The 18,612-nt window shown below is 41.7% G+C and overlaps 3 protein-coding genes across 6 annotated transcripts in view; 2 read left to right on the top strand and 1 right to left on the bottom strand.

Annotated features, from left to right (window-relative positions):
- Nucleotides 1-3,925, top strand: part of SLC26A1 (solute carrier family 26 member 1) — a 51,091-nt gene extending 47,166 nt beyond the window's left edge. For 2 of the 3 annotated variants that reach the window (XM_060763710.2, XM_060763712.2), the window contains one exon: nucleotides 1,239-3,907. In XM_060763710.2, coding sequence (XP_060619693.2) covers nucleotides 1,239-2,741 — 1,503 coding nt within the window. In that variant the 3' untranslated portion in view covers nucleotides 2,742-3,907. Of the gene's footprint in view, nucleotides 1-1,238 lie in introns of all 3 variants that reach the window. The other variant, XM_060763711.2, reaches the window with a different exon arrangement.
- The window catches only part of IDUA (alpha-L-iduronidase), a 70,666-nt gene extending 58,249 nt beyond the window's left edge, over nucleotides 1-12,417 (bottom strand). The window contains exons 1-2 of the mRNA XM_060763714.2: nucleotides 12,234-12,417; nucleotides 7,692-7,832 (exon numbers count right to left, since the gene is read on the bottom strand). Of these exons, the coding sequence (XP_060619697.2) occupies nucleotides 7,692-7,832; nucleotides 12,234-12,376 (284 nt within the window). The 5' untranslated portion in view covers nucleotides 12,377-12,417. The remainder of the gene's footprint in view (nucleotides 1-7,691; nucleotides 7,833-12,233) is intronic.
- A 538-nt stretch (nucleotides 12,418-12,955) lies between these two features.
- LOC132768106 (protein regulator of cytokinesis 1-like) overlaps nucleotides 12,956-18,612 on the top strand; it is a 28,058-nt gene continuing 22,401 nt past the window's right edge. For both annotated transcript variants that reach the window (XM_060763719.2, XM_060763718.2), the window contains exons 1-2: nucleotides 12,956-13,107; nucleotides 17,799-17,931. In XM_060763719.2, coding sequence (XP_060619702.2) covers nucleotides 13,085-13,107; nucleotides 17,799-17,931 — 156 coding nt within the window. In that variant the 5' untranslated portion in view covers nucleotides 12,956-13,084. The remainder of the gene's footprint in view (nucleotides 13,108-17,798; nucleotides 17,932-18,612) is intronic.

Below are 18,612 nucleotides of genomic sequence, written 5' to 3'. Positions count from 1 at the left end.
CCTCCAGAGCAGTACCTATTGATCTACTCACATTTGCATGTTTTCAAACTGCTAGGTTGGCAGGAGCTGGGGCTAACAGTAGGAGCTCACTCTGCTCCCTGGATTCAAACCACTGACCTTTTGGTCAACAAGTTCAGCAGTTCAGTGGTTTAACCTGTTGCACCACCCGGGGCTCCGGTATTTAAGGTATATGATGCTAATAAGCAATGGTGTGGGAGAAGATGCATCTTTATTTAGTGTACAGTTAGCCCTCCATATCCATAGATTCTGTATCCATAGATTTCACCTGTTCCCACATTCCAAAAAGAAAAGCTTGGCTTTGCTATTTGAAACAGAGGGGGGGGGGGGCACCATTTTATGATGCAATCTATATAAATAAAAATGTAATGTTAGTTTGTTGGATTAACATATCTCAAAAACAACTGGGCGAATTGACACCAAATTTGGACACAATACACCTATCAGGCCAACGAGTGACCATCACTCATAAAAACACTGAAAACACAGCGGAAGGTACTTAAAAAGCCAAAAAAGCAAAAAGATGCTACAGCGCATGTGCAAAAATGACTCCCCCGGCAAAAAAACACACACAGTAGCTTATCCACACTCTCTTCCAGACTACAGCTCCCAGCATGCCCTAGACCAGGCCCTTTAGGAGAGGAGGATGATTCAAATACACTGCTTCCAAGATGCAAGCTTTCTTCTCCTTGGATTTCTTTGAGAGCATCTCAATCCCTGCATATTTCCAATTTTCTATTCCTGGACTGCAACTCCCAACAATCCTCCAGATAGATAGATTAGAAAGAGATAGATAGAGTGATCAGGAGGAATGCTGAGAGTTGCAGTCCAATAATAGGTAGAGAAGGAAGAACAGGGAGAAAGGGGAAGGGAAATAAAAGGGGGGAAGGAAGGGAAGACAAAGAAGGAAGGAGAGAATGAAAGAAAAAAGGGACGGAGAGAAAGAAAGAAAGAAAGAAAGAAGGAGAGAAAGAAGGAGGGAAGGTTGGCCACAGCAACGCATGGTGGGTACAGCTTGTTATATATAATGGAAATTGAGCATCCACAGATTTTGATATCGACCAGAGGTCCCGGAATCAAATCCTAGTGGATATCAAGGGCCCACTATGCAACAAACATTGGTGAGAGGGAGAAGCAACTCAAGAAGGCATAAAGGTATGAATGACGTTCTGTTGTTAACCAATGCTTCTCTTTCCCACTTCTTCTTGTTTATTTTCCAGGTTCTAATGGGAATCTTCCACCTGGGCTTTGTGTCGATGTATCTTTCAGAGCCAGTACTTGATGGCTTTGCAACGGGTGCTTCAGTAACCATTCTAACAGCTCAGGTTAAGTACCTTGTTGGCATCAAAATCCCTCGGGCCCAGGGATACGGTGTCTTAATCACCACCTGGGTTAACATTTTCAGCAACATTTCCCAGGCTAATGTCTGTGATGTGATCACAAGCACGATATGCATCACAGTACTGGTCACTGCCAAGGAACTAGGGGACCGATATAAGCACAAGCTCAAGGTTCCTCTTCCCACAGAGCTGATTGTGATTGTGATGGCCACACTGGTTTCCCATTACGGACAGCTGAAGGAAATGTATGGCTCCAGTGTTTCGGGCGAAATCCCCACTGGATTTATTCCTCCCCAGGTGCCCAGCGTGACCCTCATGCAGAGAGTTGCCGTTGATGCCCTCCCTCTTGCCATTGTTGGCTTTGCCTTCACTGTTTCACTCTCAGAAATGTTTGCCAAGAAATATGCCTATACTGTCAAGGCCAACCAGGAGATGTTTGCCATCGGCTTTTGCAACATCATCCCAGCTTTCTTCCACTGCTTTGCCACTAGTGCGGCCCTGGCCAAGAGCCTGGTCAAGGCATCGACAGGATGTCAGACACAGGTATCCAGCCTGGTGAGCGCTGTGGTAGTGCTCCTGGTGTTGCTTTTCTTTGCACCCCTCTTTTTCAGCTTGCAGAAGTGCGTCCTGGCGTGCATTATCATTGTCAGCCTAAGAGGAGCCCTTAGGAAATTCAAAGACCTTCCCCAGCGCTACCGCCTAGATCGAGTGGATGCCCTGGTGTGGTGCGTTACCATGCTCTCCTCTGCCTTGATCAGCACTGAAATGGGCCTTCTGGTTGGGGTCGTGTTTTCCATCCTGTGCATAATCGGCCGCACCCAGCGCCCCCACGTTGCCTTACTTGGGCAGATTGGGAACACTGTCTTCTATGAAGACGACGAGGAATACACAAACCTCCTGCCTGTTCCAAAGGTGAAAATCTTTCGCTTCGAAGCACCGCTTTATTATGCAAATAAAGATTTTTTCCTCAAGTGCCTCCACAGCAAAACGGGGTTTGACCCTACGATTGAAATTGCCAGGAGAAAAAAGGCCAAGAAGAAAGGGCAGCCAAATTTTCACAAGGGACATGAACACGGAGATACAGGTTTATCTCTTGTCACTAAACCCAGAGACATTCAGGCCATCATCATTGACTGCTCTTCCATTCCATTTTTGGACACAGCTGGTGTGAGCGCATTACAAGAAACATTCAAAGACCACCAAGAACTGAAGGTCACAGTTCTCCTGGCTTGCTGCAGTCCCTGTGTGATAGCTTCCCTGGAAAGAGGGGGCTACTCAGCCAGCGCAAAGAAAGACATGCATGAACTTGTGTTTCATAGCATACACAGTGCTGTCCAATTTGTAAAGGAGAGGAAGACTACAGCAGATGATTCAGTTGTATAGCCCAAGGACCCATATTGTATCGTCAATAATCAGCAGTTGTGAGGATTCAGCATTCACTGCATTTATGTTGTGGCCTTCAAAATGTTCAGACTTGGGATCCTACTTGAATCCCAACATACAATACGGGGTCCTATTCTGTTTTTTAAAATCTTTTTATAGATACTCAGTAGTATAAACATAACATGAGATAATGTAATTTTAAAATCTAGGTATGATGAACTGTACAAGTGGATCCAGTTTGGACATAATACGACACCATTGTTGAATGTTACAAGAATGTGCCATGCCTCCTTGCTCTTCCCTTCCAACTTTTTTGGTATCCAGAGTTCAATACAGGCAGTCCCAGAGTTTCAAATATCTCACTTACAGGGTTGTTGTAGGTTTTTCCGGGCTATATGGCCATGTTCTAGAGGCATTCTCTCCTGACATTTCTCCTGCATCTATGGCAAGCATCCTCAGAGGTAGTGAGGTCTGTTGGAACTAGAAAAGTGGGTTTATATATCTGTGGAATGACCAGGGTGGGACAAAGGACTCTTGTCTGTTGGAGCTAGGTGTGAATGTTTCAACTGACCACCTTGATTAGAATTTGATGGCCTGGCAGTGCCTGGGGCAATCTTTTGTTGAGAGGTGATTAGATGTTCCTGATTGTTTCCCTTTTGTTGTTTTACTGTTGTAATTTTAGGGCTTTTTAATACTGGTAGCCAGATTTTATTCATTTTCATGGTTTCCTCCTTTCTGTTGAAATTGTCCACATGCTTGTGGATTCCAATGGCTTTTCTGTGTAGTCTGGCATGGTGGTTGTGAGAGTGGTCCAGCATTTCTGTGTTCTCAAATAATATGCTGTGTCCAGGAAAAAACCTACAACAACCCAGTGATTCCGGCCATGAAAGCCTTCAACAATACATCTCACTTACAAATGAAGAACAGAATGAGACAATAGGAAATGAGTGAAATTTTCCCACAAGGGAAATTCACTCCTGGAAGAGTTAGCATGGGGAAAAGGTGTCTCCACTGAAGGCATACCAATACTTGTTTCCACAACAAGCCAATTTTTTCAAAATCCAATTATTGCAGGGACAGAAAGTGGGGGGAAATCTTCTGAACAGGGGCACAAACAGTTGACCTTTCCCTGTGCTCTATGTATGTGTGTGCATGTCTGTGTGCGCAAACACACACACACACACACACACACACACACACACACACTTTGGATAGCATATATATGTGGTGTGTGTGTGTGTGTGTGACTGGAGTCATATACATATAACTGGCGTTACACTTAAAAATGTATGTGTTCAGACTTACATCCAAATTCAGTTTAGGAACAATCCTATAGAACCCATTTTGTTCGTAACTTGGGGACTGCCTGTATTAAATTAGCTGGAACTTCTCTCTTCAGTGATAAACAAATTGGTTTCTCTGTAGTTCCAAACCTAAGAAACTGTTGTACGGTTAGCCCAAACAAATCTGGATGAAAATATAGTATCTAATTGATTAATTCACCATAACCCATTGTTCTATTGCCATAGCATTCTTTCATGTTACAGCTGACCCAGGCCATATTGTCCCAGTTCTCTTTTGAATCAATAAAATGAGTATCCATTTTTTAAACTCTCTAGCCCCTGTGCGCATGTACGGATCACCAGATCACATGTTTCTTAATTGATTTCATCATGCAAGAAGATTTACCCCTGCATGCACTGATGCGCATGATGGGATCTATTCCAGAGTATTCCCCCAGTTTTGCTCTTAATTCACATTGCTGTGTGGGTTCTCACTGTGTGTCATTTAAACATTGGATTTTCAATCTGCCTTCAATCCACATTAAGGGATGTATGTTCTCTAGGCCAGGTCCCTTAAGACTGGAGCTAGAACAAAATTTGGAAAACTTACTTTTTGGACTCAACTCTCCATATCCATAGATTCCCTCAACTATGACTTTGAAATATTAAAATAAAAATCCAAAAAGGAAATTTTCATTTTGTGAAGAGGGAACACCATTTTATGATGTCATTGTATATAATGGGACTTGAGATCCATGGATTAATATCCGCTGGGAGTCTTGGGGCCAAACTGCAGTGGATACCAAGAGTTAGGTAAAGGTAAAGGATTCCCCAGACATGAAGTCTAGTCGTGTCTGACTCTGGGGGGTGGTGCTCATCTCCATCTCTAAGCTGAAGAGCCAGTGTTGTCCATAGACACCTCTTAGTTCATGTGGCCAGCATGATTGCATGGAGCGCCATTACGTTCCCGCAGATGCGGTACCTATTGATATACTCAAACTTGCATGTTTTCAAACTGCTAGGTTGGAAGAAGCTGGGCCTAACAGAGGGAGCTCACCTCACTCCATGGATTTGAACCGCCGACCTTTTGGTCAACAAGTTCAGTGGTTTACCCCACTGGGCCACCACGGGGCCCTATATCAAAAGCTAACAGGCTAATCAGAACTTGGAAATAATGAGTTACAAGCCAGGTAGATGCTTATGATTTCCTTTTCAGTTCCTCTTGATAATAACAGTATAACAAAGTGACATTTCAAAAATAACATGATGAGTGGGAACAACGATACCCCTTTTGGTCCTGGTTACTTTTAATTTTGAGGATAATGTTTCAATGTTTGTGCCAGTCATTCCCCAGAGGGGCAATTCACCTGTTTTATCACAAAAAAGGCAATTTGGGTGAATTGTGTGTGAGTGTGTGTGGTAAAAACAGCCTTGTAAGGGGCACATGCAGTCCCAGAGAAGCCTTTTTCCATCCTTCATGTAAAATCACTGGGAGTTCGCTTCCACATTGGCCCTTAGAAGAAATTCCTGAGCTCAGACAACAGAGGGTCCTCCACATTTACTGGGCTTGCAGATGCAGGAATATTGTGAAAGGAAAAACAACAGATAAAGAAATTGCTACGTTTTGGTTTTTGACTTAAGAACACCTCTCCAGAAATGCCTAGGTCTTCCAGTTGGAAGCTTCCCATAGAGTTGCACTTGAGACCTGGACAGCCCTACAGCGCTGTTCTCTCTAAGATCAGTAGTTCCCATCCTGTGGGTCCCCAGATGTTTTGGCCTACAACTCCCAGAAATCCTAACAGCTGGTAAACTGGCTGAGATTTCTAGGACTTGTAGGCCAAAACACCTGGCGACCCACAGGTTGAGAACCACTGAACTAGTGGAAAAGTGGATGGAGAGTGTGGGAATGATTCAGACCTCAGCATACACACCATTGGTACACCTCTTTTGTTTTGAAAAGCAGACTCCCTGAACTTAAGGATTTTATAGACAGCTGGGATAAATGCATGCATAAAGAGACAGACCTGCCATTGCTGTTTCTAGTTGGCTCCTAAACATAATCAAAGCAAACACTGTGTTGATTGTTTGTTTTAGGTGAAAGCATACAGGAAAGAAACAGAGCTAAATAACAAAACATACCCCTTTCATGCAGGGGGTCAACTCCTAGCCACCTCCATTCAGTTAAGTCATCTTATTTTGTTAAACTGCAAAATATATTTGCTGGAGCCCTTGCAGACTTTCCTGCCATGACTGGAGGAAGCAGACCAAAGTAAGGAGGACTTTGAGACTCCTAGAAATGATGTTTTTAAATAAATCCAGGAATAATCAAGTCTGCAAACATCAAAATTGTAAACTGGGAGGACAACAATACTGTAATTCTAAGTATGTTTGTTTACCAGGTTCCAATCCAACATTTTTGATATTTTAGTAGAAATGCAGAATTCCAGAAGTCTATCTACTGCTATCTTCAAGCAAAAGCTGCATTTCATACAACTGATATTTCAGGGGGGATTAATATAAGTGATCAGGAAATATTGCAGGAAACCTATGTACCATTAGAATCAAAGAATCAAAGTGTTGGAAGAGACCTCATGGGCCATCCAGTCCAACCCCCTGCCAAGAAGCAGGAATATTGCATTCAAATCACCCCTGACAGATGGCCATCCAGCCTCTGTTTAAAAGCTTCCAAGGAAGGAGCCTCCACCACACTCCGGGGCAGAGAGTTCCACTACTGAATAGCTCTCACAGTCAGGAAGTTCTTCCTAATGTTCAGATGGAATCTCCTCTCTTGTAGTTTGAAGCCATTGTTCCGCGTCCTAGTCTCCAAGGAAGCAGAAAACAAGCTTGCTCCCTCCTCCCTGTGGCTTCTTCTCACATATTTATACATGGCTATCATATCTCCCCTCAGCCTTCTCTTCTTCAGGCTAAACATGCCCAGCTCCTTAAGCCGCTCCTCATAGGGCTTGTTCTCCAGACCCTTGATCATTTTAGTCTTTACATTGACAAACTTACTTGGCATACAATGTAGAATTGTTTTGTTTTTAAAAAATTGGACTTCTCTTCCAGTTGCAGGCAGCCAGCCATGCAATTTTAGTGGAACTATTTGAGAGATTAGTTACCGTAGTCATTTTCTTCATACCCAAACAGAACAGATAGCAAGGCATCCATATAGTTCAGTGGTTCCCAACCTGTGGTCCATGGACCACCAGTGGTCCGCAAGAATTAAAATATGGTCTGAGGCCTCACCTTTACTACACCATTGCAACAAGAGCAACTGTCCCGCAAAACCCTCTAGTAGTGCCAAGACTTATTAACTATGGTTTTCTGTGGGCAAGTAGATGGGACTACTGGATGGAATATGTTCTGTATCAGAAACTAGAGCTGACGTGGCTATACAATGCTATTTTCTGAATCAGCACCCCAAATAACCAAACCAAATCTAATGTTGACAAAAAACGGATTCGTTACTAATGCTGGAGAGTGGTCCTTGGTCAAAGTGGTCCCTGGTCAGAAAAAAGTTGAGAACCATTGATATAGTTTCAGGACGTACTCCATAGCGACATAACTAACTTACAAGAATAGGTGTGACTAGCTTAGGCCACAGGACTGTCAAGTCATTCAGACAAGACCAGAAAGAAAAAGCAAATTAATACAGAATATGACTTACCCAACTTGAACAAGTTCCAGAAGCCAGTGAATTCTGATTTGTTTGATGCCATTGTGTGGTACAGAAGAAATGTAAGCCAGATTAATTGCCTGGTCTTTACTGAGATCAAATAGATCTGCCTGGCTGTGTGGCAAAGGAGGACTGAAAAGATGAGGAAAAACAATATTAATCATTTACACAGTATAGACAAACCCAAAGTCGCAGGCTTTACATATGACTCACAGTTAAAAATGGGGCTGAGACCACAGGAAGTGAGAGACATCTGCCCCTCAAAGGGAAATTCACTCCTGAAAGAGTTATTATGGGGAAAAAGTGTCTCTGCTGAAGCTTCCAACATCAATCCTTGTTTCCACAACAAGCCAACTTTTTCAAAATCCAATTATCACAGGAACATAATCTCTATGCTCATCTCTATTATTAAGCCGAAGAGCCAGCGTAGACACCTCCAAGGTCATGTGACCGGCATGACTGCATGGAGTGCTGTTACCTTTCAGCCGGAGCGGTACTTATTGGTCTACTCACATTTGTATGTTTTCAAACTGCTAGGTTGGCAGAAGCTGGGGCTGACAGCGGGAGCTCATGCTACTTCCCGGATTTGAACCTGCGACCTTTCGGTCAACAAGTTTAGCAGCTCAGTGGTTTAACTCACTGCACCACCGGTGGTTCCTCATTTAGCAACACAGTAATTTAATTTTGCTAGCGAAGTAGAGGTTAATCCAGGCATGGGCAAACTTTAGCCCTCCAGGTGTTTGGACTTCAACTCCCACAATTCCTAACAGCCTGGCATAACCATCCCTTATATGAGTTAGAGACACATACATAAATTTTAATAATGAAATCTATGGGGATACAACATAAAAGCTTTCGTTTATATTTTTAAAATACATGATTTATTGCTTATTTTACATTGGCTCAGAGGTTTCTTGTTACGGCATATTATTCGTGCAACAAACCTACACACTGCAGCCAACTCTCTAACATGTTATAATGCACAGTTTGGAAAGCTCTGCTCTAACTGCTCTTCTGTTGTTGTTGTGTGCCTTCACGTTTCAGACCTATGGCAGCCCTATCAGAGGGCTTTCTTGGAAAGATGGGTTCAGAAGAGGTTTGCTGTTGCCTTCCTCTGAGGCCCCTTCCACACAGCTGTATAAACTCCACATTGAACTGGAATATATGGCAGTGTGGACTCAGATAAACCAGGACCTTTCTACACAGCCTTATATCCCAGAATATCAAGGCAGAAAATCCCACGTTACCTGAGTGTGGACTCTGATAATCCAGTTCAAAGCAGATACTGTGGGATTTTTACTGTGGGACCCTGATATTCTGAGTTCTACGGCTGTGTGGAAAGGCCCCGAGGCGGAGAGAGTGTGATGTTCCAGAGTTATGCAGGCCCCTCTACACCAGCATATAATCCAGTTTCTGGATCCAGATCTTTGAACTGGATTATAGGGCAGAGTAGATTCATATACTCCAGTTCAAAGCAGATGACTATGGGCCCTTTCACACAGCCATGCAACCTAGAATATCAAGGCAGAAAACCCCACAATATCTGCTTTGAACTTGGTTATCTGAGGGCCTTTCCACACAGCCCTATATCCCAGAATATCAAGGCAGGAAATCCCACATTATCTGAGTGTGGATTCAAGGCCCTTCCATACAGAAAATCCCACAATATCTGCTTTGAACTGGGTTATCTGAGCCCACACTCAGATAATGTGGGATTTTCTGCCTTGATATTCTGAGATATAGGGCTGTGTGGAAGGGCCCCCAGAATATGAAGGCAGAAAATCCACAATGTCTGCTTTGAACTGGGTTATCTGAGTCCACACTGTCATATATTCCAGTTCAAAGCGGATAATGTGGGATTTTATTCAGCTGTGTAAAAGGGGTCTATATCACAGTGTAGATCCAGCCTGCGGGAGACCAATTAAGGACCTCCAAAAGGGCATCTACACTCTAGAATAAATGCGGTTCGATACCATTTTCACTGCGATAGAATCATAAGAGTTTGTAGTTTGGTTAGGCACCAAACTTCTCTTTGGTGGAGAAGGCTGGAAGAGGAAACTTCTATACACTATCCCAGAATACTTGTAGGGTGTCAAAACACACAAAATAATCTGTGTCAGGAAATAATACTCAAGGAACATAAAGTATATGATATTTAGTATATAGTTCAGTGTAATTCAGTGTGATTCACATAGAGTGAAGGGAAAAGGAGCAGCCACTTTCAAACATAATAGTTGTAATACAGTCATGTAAAATTATATATATAGATCTCTATATAAATAAAAATGTAATGTTCATTTGTGGGAATTACAGAAATCAAAAACCAGTGGGCGAATGGACACCAAATTTGGACAGCATACACCTAACAACCCAATGTATGTCCTTCACTCATTTTTTTTAATTTTGTCATTTGGGAGTGGTAGTTGCTGGGATTTATAGTTAACCTACAATCAAAGAGCATTCTGAACTCCACCAATGATGGAATTGAACCAAACCTGGCACACAGGACTCCCATGACCAACAGAAAACACTAGAAAGGTTTGGTGGTCATTGACCTTGAGTTTGGGAGTTGTAGTTCACCTACATCCAGAGAGCACTGTGGACTCAAACAATGATTGATCTGGACCAAACTCTACACGAATACTCAATATGCCCAAATCTGAACGTTGGTGGAGTTTGAGGAAAATAGAATCTTGCCATTTGGAGTTGTAGTTGCTGGGATTTATAGTTCGCCTACAATCAAAGAGCATTCTGAACCCACAAACGACAGAATTGGGGCAAATTTCCCACACAGAACCCCCATGACCAACAGAAAATACTTAAGGCCATCCAGTCCAACTCTCTTCACCAGGGCAAGAAAATCTAATCAAAACCCTCCTGACAAAGAGCCATCCAGCTATAAATAAAGATAGATATATATGATTCACACACACACACACACACACACAGAGAGAGAGAAATAATATCATAGATTTGAAAGGGACTCCTAAAGAAGGACAGTGATATGTTGCATATTCCAGAGTAGGCAAACCAGATACTCTCCACATCAACACTGACAAAGAAACAACAAGAAATACTGTTTACGCACAAGCAGAAAAAAATAACATAGATTATAACCATTACTTTATTTTCCAGATCACCAGACTGGGCCACAGCAACGCGTGGCAGGGGACAGTAGTCTATATAAATAAAAATGTAATGTTCATTTGTGGGATTAACAGAACTCAAAAACCACTGGACGAATTGACACCAAATTTGGACACAAGACACCTAACAACCCAATGTATGTCCTTCACACAAAAATTGATTTTGTCATTTGGGAGTTGTAGTTGCTGGGATTTATAGTTCACCTACAATCAAAGAACATTCTGAACCCCACCAGTGATGGAATTGAACCAAACTTGGCACACAGTTCTCCCATGACCAACAGAAAATACGGGAAGGGTTTGGTGGGCAATGTCCTTTGGTTTTGGAGTTGTAGTTCACCTACATCCAGAGATCACTGTGGACTCAAACAATGATGAATCTGGACCAAACTCTACACGAATACTCAAAATATCCAAATGTGAACGCTGGTGGAGTTTGAGGAAAATAGAATCTTGACATTTTGGAGTTGTCATAGCTGGTATTTATAGTTCACCTACAATCACAGGCATTCTGAACCCCACCAATGAACCCCATGTGGGCCACAGCAACGCGTGGCAGGGGATGGCTAATGTATGTGTGTGTGTGTGTGTGTGTATGTATGTATGTGTGTATATATATATATATATATATATGTAATGTTCTTTGTGGGATTAACATAACTAAAAAACCCTTGGGCAAATTGACACCAAATTTGGACACAATACACCTGTCAGACCAACAAGTGACCATCACTCATAAAAACATTGAAAAACATAGCGTAAAGGACTTAACAAGCCAAAAAACAAAAATACATTAGAATACATGTGCATAACCACACATGTACACAAATATATACACACACATATTATGCACATATATGCAAACACAAAACACATACACAGACTGGGCCACAGCAACACGTGGCAGGGGACAGGTATATATATCCCTGTAGGATTTTTCCCGGCGAAGATTTCTCTTGAGAGCTATGCTCCATCGTCATTTGGATATTACTGCCATTTGAACTCTCTTCTGGACGGTGGACTTTATGACTCATTGTCTTCTTGCCTTATTTGAAAAGAGTTATATTACTTATGCTTCCCTGAATCCCTGTATACATTGGGATCTTGCAACTGTAATGTTTGACTGTATTACAACTATTATGTTTGAGAGCAGTGGCTCCTTTTCACTTCACTCTATGTGAATTACACTGAACTATATACTGAATATCATATACTTTATGGTCCTTGAGTGTTTTTTTCCTGGAAGAAGAAGATTGTCAAAGGCCCAGGGATTCCACAGTATTATTGAGCCATGGCGCTTAAAGCGGTGCCGAACTGCGTTAACTCCAGTGTAGATGCCCCCACAGACCCTTTCTGTTTGGTTTCCTCCTCCTTCCTTGATTCCTACCAGAAGCCGGTGCTTTCCCAGAAGTGCTTCAACTCCCTTTCCGCCTGGGAGGCGTCCACATTGATAAGAACCGTAGCCTCCAGGCTGGCTTTCCCCATTAAACCCAAAAGCAGGAAGGAAAGCCATCTCCTGAGAGGCTCCATGGGAGTCAACCCAATTAGAAGAGTCCTCAACCCCAGGCTCAGCTCCCTGGAAGCTTCCATGCCTACTTCTCTGTGGGGGGGGGGATCACAGGGGCATCCCAACTCATGCTCCCCATTTCCTGGGGTCAAAAAGCATGGTTTACCCACCCGGGGCCTTCCTTAAGACATCTCTCTGAAAGGACAAGGTTTGGCTCTGAAAACTGCTCCGGTTTTGTCCCCAAATTGGGATTGAGTGTTTAAACACCCCCCTCCCTTTCAGACAAGATGGTCTCTTCCTGGGAACAAGAGAGTCCTAAGTGAAGCCTCGCCTTGGTACTAGCTTGATTCAAACTAGCTTTTGTGCCTCCAACTCCCAGAAGCCCTGGTCAGCTTGTTCAATGGCAGGGAATTATGGGAATTGGATGAGATTCAACCTGATCAAGAGGGAGGGCCTTCACAAAGCACGCGCAGCACGTGTTTTGGCCCTCCCCGGATGCACCAATCAGCGCTCTGCCGCTCCCTCTCCCCGGTCCTCTGATTGGCCGCTCCGCCTCCCTTCGAAGAGAACGCCTCGCCTCCTAAACCCGCCGCGCTTTGTGATTGGTCGACCCATCAGGAAGCGCTTTTGAAAAGTCTGGCGCTTTGTCGTTGAGCCTCAGTTTGAGTTTTGGCGGCGGAGGTGGATCTTGTGGAGGCTTCTTTTTCCTCTCATAGGCGGTGGGATTGGAAATGCCGAAAGCGATGAGGGAAAGGTAAGCAGATAAGCTTGGGATGGAGGAGATGAGGTGTTTTATATCCCGCTTCCCTTTACCTCAGCTCTTTCCAGAGGACAAAATGGGTAGGCCATTCCCCCCAAATAAGCGTTCTGTGTCCACAGTAAGTTTATTCTCTCTCTCCAAAGCTTCCTTCCCTCAATAACACTATGTAACAAAATGTGAAACCTTTTCCATTCCTGGTTTGAAAGTTATTTCCTGTTTAATTCTTGAAAGTAGTTGTTATTTTCCAGAAACGTCATTTTTGTAGCTGTCACAAACAATCTATATACATCAAAATGTAATGTTCGTTTGCAGGATTCACATAACTCAAAAACCACGCGGCAAATTGACACCAAATTTGGACACAATACACCTATCAAGCCAACAAGTGACCATCACTCGGAAAAACACGGAAAAACACAGCAGAAGAGACTTAAAAAGCCAAAAAAGCAAAAAGATGCTATAGCGCATGTGCAAAAATGACTCCCCCGGCAAAAAAACATACACAATACCATCCACACTCAGAAAAACACAGAATAAAAGACTTAAAAAGCAAAATTAAAATTAAAAATACATTACAATGCATGCACAGAACCACACATATCTATATAAATAAAAATGTAATGTTTGTTTGTGGGATTAACATAACTCAAAAACCACTGCACAAATTGACGCCACATTTGGACACAATACACCTATCAGGCCAACAAGTGACCACCACTCATAAAAACACTAAAAAACACAGCAGAAGGTACTTAAAAAGCCAAAAAAGCAAAAAGATGCTATAGCGCATGTGCAAAAATGACTCCCCCGGCAAAAAAACACACACAATAGCATATCCACACTCAGAAAAACAGAATAAAAGACTTAAAAAGCCAAAAAATTAAAAATACATTACAATGCATGCGCAGAACCACACATATCTATGCAAATAAAAATATAATGTTCGTTTGTGGGATTAACATAACTCAAAAACCACTGGATGAATTGACACCAAATTTGGACACAACACACCAATCAGGCCAATGAGTGACCATCACTCATAAAAACTGGAAACACTGCAGAATGGACTTAAAAAGACGAAAAACACATTACAACGCATGCGCAAAACCACACATATACACAAACACACATATATACACATATATATACACGCACACATATACACAGACTGGACCACAGCAAAGTGTGTCGGGGATGACTAGAACACATATATACACACACATTAAACACATATACACGGACTGGGCCACAGCAATGTGTGGCAGGGGACGGCTAATAAACTATAAAAGGTGCTGCGGAATGTCCCGCAAAAACAAAGTTTGTGCATTATAATAAACTTTTTCCACGTTTTTATGAAAGAACCAATTTAGTAATGACATTTAGAACACAGGAACAAAAATCATGTCACATACTGTAATATTTAGTATTAAGTCTATGCATTTAATTGGCTTTCAGTGTGATTTAATTTCCTGTGAAGCAGACGAGGCGTAAATCCTTTGTGAAATTATACATTTTTCTCAGGAGAAGCCAATATTTATAGTTTCATAAGCTGTTGACAGGTCTGCAATCTGCTGTCTTTCAAAGCCACCTTCTATTTCAAAGCCTCTCAATTACACTTTTTTTATTCCTACCTCATCCATTTGCCTGCCAATTGTATTTGATTTTATATTATGTCAATTTGCATGGTTTATTTTATTTTGCTACTTTATTTTATTTTGCTGTCATTTCTGTTGTCTATATTCTGTATTTTATTTTGCTGTATTGTATCTTTGGGCTTGGCCTCATGTTAGTCACCCCGAGTCCCCCTCGGGGAGATGGTGGCAGGATATAAATAAAGATTATTATTTTACTGACACAAAATGACAGTATGTCACAGCAAATGAGATCTATATGCTGGATTTCGTATCAAAAAATCACAAGTCGAACACTTCCCAAACGTCTAGGACTGTGTTATGTATTTTCGAATGATGTGTGCAGATCCAAGTACGGCGGCCTTTTGCAGTTGTCAGATCATGATTTTGTCGATGTTTATTGTTTCCAAATGCCAGCTGAGATCTTTTGGCATGGCACCCAGTGCGCCAATAACCACTGGGACCACCTGGACTGGTTTATGCCAGAGCTTTTGCAGTTCGATTTTGAGGGCTTGATAGTGGCTGAGTTTTTCCTGTTGTTTTTCCTCAGTGCGACTGTCACCTGGTATGGCAATATCAATAATCCAGACTTTTTTTCTTTTCCATAATTGAGATGTCTAGTGTATTGTGTTTCAAAACTTTGTCAGTCTGGATTCGAAAGTCCCACAGTAGTTTTGCATGTTGTATTCGCCACAACCTTTGCGGGTTTATGATCCCACCAATTATTTACTGCTGGCAGGTGGTACTTGTGACATAAGTTCCAGTGAATCATTTGGGCCACAGAGTTGTGCCTCTGTTTGTAGTCTGTCTGTGCGATTTTCTTGCAACAAGTGAGGATAAGGTCCATAGTTTCATCAGCTTTCTTGCACAGTCTGCATTTTGGGTCATCTGATTTTCCAATCCTGGCCTTAATTGCATTTGTTCTGATGGCTTGCTCATGGGCTGCAAGAATCAAGCCTTATGTCTCCTTCTTCAGGGTTCAATTCGTGAGCCATAACCAGGTCTTCTCCCGTCAACTTTTCCTTCAATTTTGTCAAGGAACTGCCCATGCAATGCTTTGTTGTGCCAGCTGTCAGCTCTGGTTTATAGTGCAGTTTTCTTGTACTGGTTCTTTGTCTGCTGTGCTTTGAGAAATTTCTGATTATTCACTTCAATTAAAGCAGGTTCTTGGCTTTCCTTGACACATTCTGCCAGGGCGTGTTTTTCTTCTTCGACTGTTCGCTTTACTTGTAAAAGTCCTCTGCCACCAGACTTTCTAGGCAGATACAGCCAGTCGACACCACTGTGATGATGTAGTGAATTATGAAAGGTCATGAGTTTTCTTGTTTTTCTGTCCAAATTGTCCAGTTCTGCCTGCGTCCAGTTTATGATGCCAGCAGTATATCTTATGACAGGTATGGCCCAGGTGTTTATGGCTTTGATAGTATTGCCTCCCTTGAGCTTGCTTTTGAGAATTTTTCTGACCCTTTGAATGTATTCTTTGCTGACCACAGTTTTCATATGTTCATGTTTGATGTTGTCCAGCTGTATTATGCCCAGACATTTATAGGCCTCTGGCTAGTGACACTTTATTACTTGGCCATTGGGCATATTTATGCTCTCACTTTCAATTATTTTTCCCTTCCTCAGTGCCACTGTCGAATATTTGTCCAAACTAAACTCCATGTTGATATCAGTGCTAAAGATTCGGACAGTGTTAGTCAGAGACTGGATTTCCTTTTCGGTCTTCCCATATAGCTTCAGGTCATCCATGTACAGCAGATGTGAAATTTTGTGAGATCTCTGAGACGTTTGATAGCCGAGGTTTGTTTTTTGTAAGATTGTTGACAGAGGGATCATGGCAATGATGAAAAGCAGTGGGGACAATGAGTCTCTCTGGAAAATTCCTCTTCTGATGTTGACAAGTTCCAGGATCAACGAAGCAGATGGCAAAAACAGAGGAATGTCACAAATGGCTACAGCTCCAAGCCTGAAAGTTGAAGAGGGCATGCTAAATTATTACAGATAATCCACAAAGGTGGTGAACACTATCTTGCCCTTAGATAGAACTATATTAACAGAACCTATGAGTATACTTTTGGGTTGTTTTGCAGGTGGTGCAGGTGCAAACAGTTTGACTGCCTCAACCTCATGGGTTGGTTCCTGTTAGAATTCCTCCAGGAAAACATTGGGCATTATCAATTATTAATAATAATAATTTTAATAAAATTATTATTTTTCATTTTTGGGGCATTTGTCTTTAGAGGAGCAAAACCAGTCCGTAAGAGTTTCATCCCTTATGTTCTGGAAACACAGTTATGACAAGTAAAAGCCATAGCTACTTTGTCTAGAATTTCATCATGACTGCTAGATCCTTGGAGCTTCTACGTTCTAGAATAAAGAGTGCACAGGATGTTTTTATATCAAATAGGCTTAGTTGATCAAATACTCTGTGTGATTGGTGTTTTCCTTATGTACCACTATCCAGAGTTTAAATTGTGTGTACAGTCACTTAGATTTTAGGCCCATACGTCTTGGTGACAAAGTACATATTTTCCATTTAGAAACCTCAGATTCCATGCACATAGAAATCATCATGATAGTGTGCAGACTTTGAAGTTTAACTAGACTCTTCAAACAAGATTTTTTTTTTTAAAAAAAAAGGTAGATTTATGAGTGGAAAATGAAGCTGATGTTGAAGATATGAGATTGTAATAATTTTAGTCTTAACACAGTATGTGGCCAAGAGGTTTCAGGCATTCAAATTAAGATCCACCAGATATTGCAATTGTTTATCTTTTTCATCCCAAAAGTTCCATGCAGCCTGAAACAATTAAAAATCCTCCCTTTCTAAAACTATATTCCTATCTGTTTTTGTGCTTAGCAAAACATACATGATCCTTGTTGCTGAAGTACAGAAATAAAGAACCTCAACAATTTTGATATTTTTCAGTGTCCTTTATAACATCAGTAGAAGCTAAACTGAACAGGATTCAAATGCAGAAGAAAATGATTGTCTGGGTAAAACTATCACAATTGGAATTGCTTATTTGATGTTTTCTATTTTTTGTTCAGTGAGGTCTTGGCTGCCGCACTGGTAAACAGTGTGACTCAGGCCCTGGGAAAACTGCAGGATTTATGGAATGAAATGGGCATCAGCAGAGAATTGCAAATGGAGCGCATGCAGGCAGCAAAGGGCCACATTGAGGTATGGAAGAAAGAGATTGCTGTATGAGTAAGGGTCTCTTAACCTGGGGGCCTTTCCAAATGGACCCTTTATTCTAGGATCTGATCCCAGGTTTTCATTTTATTCCAGATTGTCTGGCAGCGCAGACTCATATAATCAAGTTTAAAGCAGAAACTCTGGGATCATATCCTGGGATATAGGGCTTGTCTGGAATGGTCCTCTCCTCACTTCAGACTTTCCTTGTATGATATGTACTAGTAAACATATGGCTAGGGGTGTGTATGTGTGCATTTCATTGATACAATTGATCTATTCTAGTTTGGGCTAGCAGTTTTGTTTAGGGTTGTACCAGATGCCCCCTGCTCAAGATAACTTACCTAACTCGTGAAGACAAGGAGAAAAACTTCTTTAGATTTGAAGAGATTTTATAGACAATATTCCAAAAACAAAGCAAGAGGAGAGACAATGTGATGAGTCACAAAATCCACCTTTTAATGCTAACATTAATTCCAAAATCAGCTGTATTCATAAACCTGCACAAAATGCCTTTAATAGTATAACCACCTTAAAATGATAAGTGATGTGTTGGTGGACTTCCCTGTAAATATTCAGTTATCAAAGGGTCGAAAATCTTTACTTACATGATATATTGTACCATGTTTGCATACTTTATATGAATTCTGGATGTTAGTAGTGGGGAAG

The sequence above is a fragment of the Anolis sagrei genome, chromosome 2 (genome assembly GCF_037176765.1).
Source record: "Anolis sagrei isolate rAnoSag1 chromosome 2, rAnoSag1.mat, whole genome shotgun sequence".
Lineage (NCBI taxonomy): Eukaryota > Metazoa > Chordata > Lepidosauria > Squamata > Dactyloidae > Anolis > Anolis sagrei.
The sequence above is the reverse complement of the archived record's forward strand: the minus strand, read 5'-3'. Positions and strand labels throughout refer to the sequence as shown.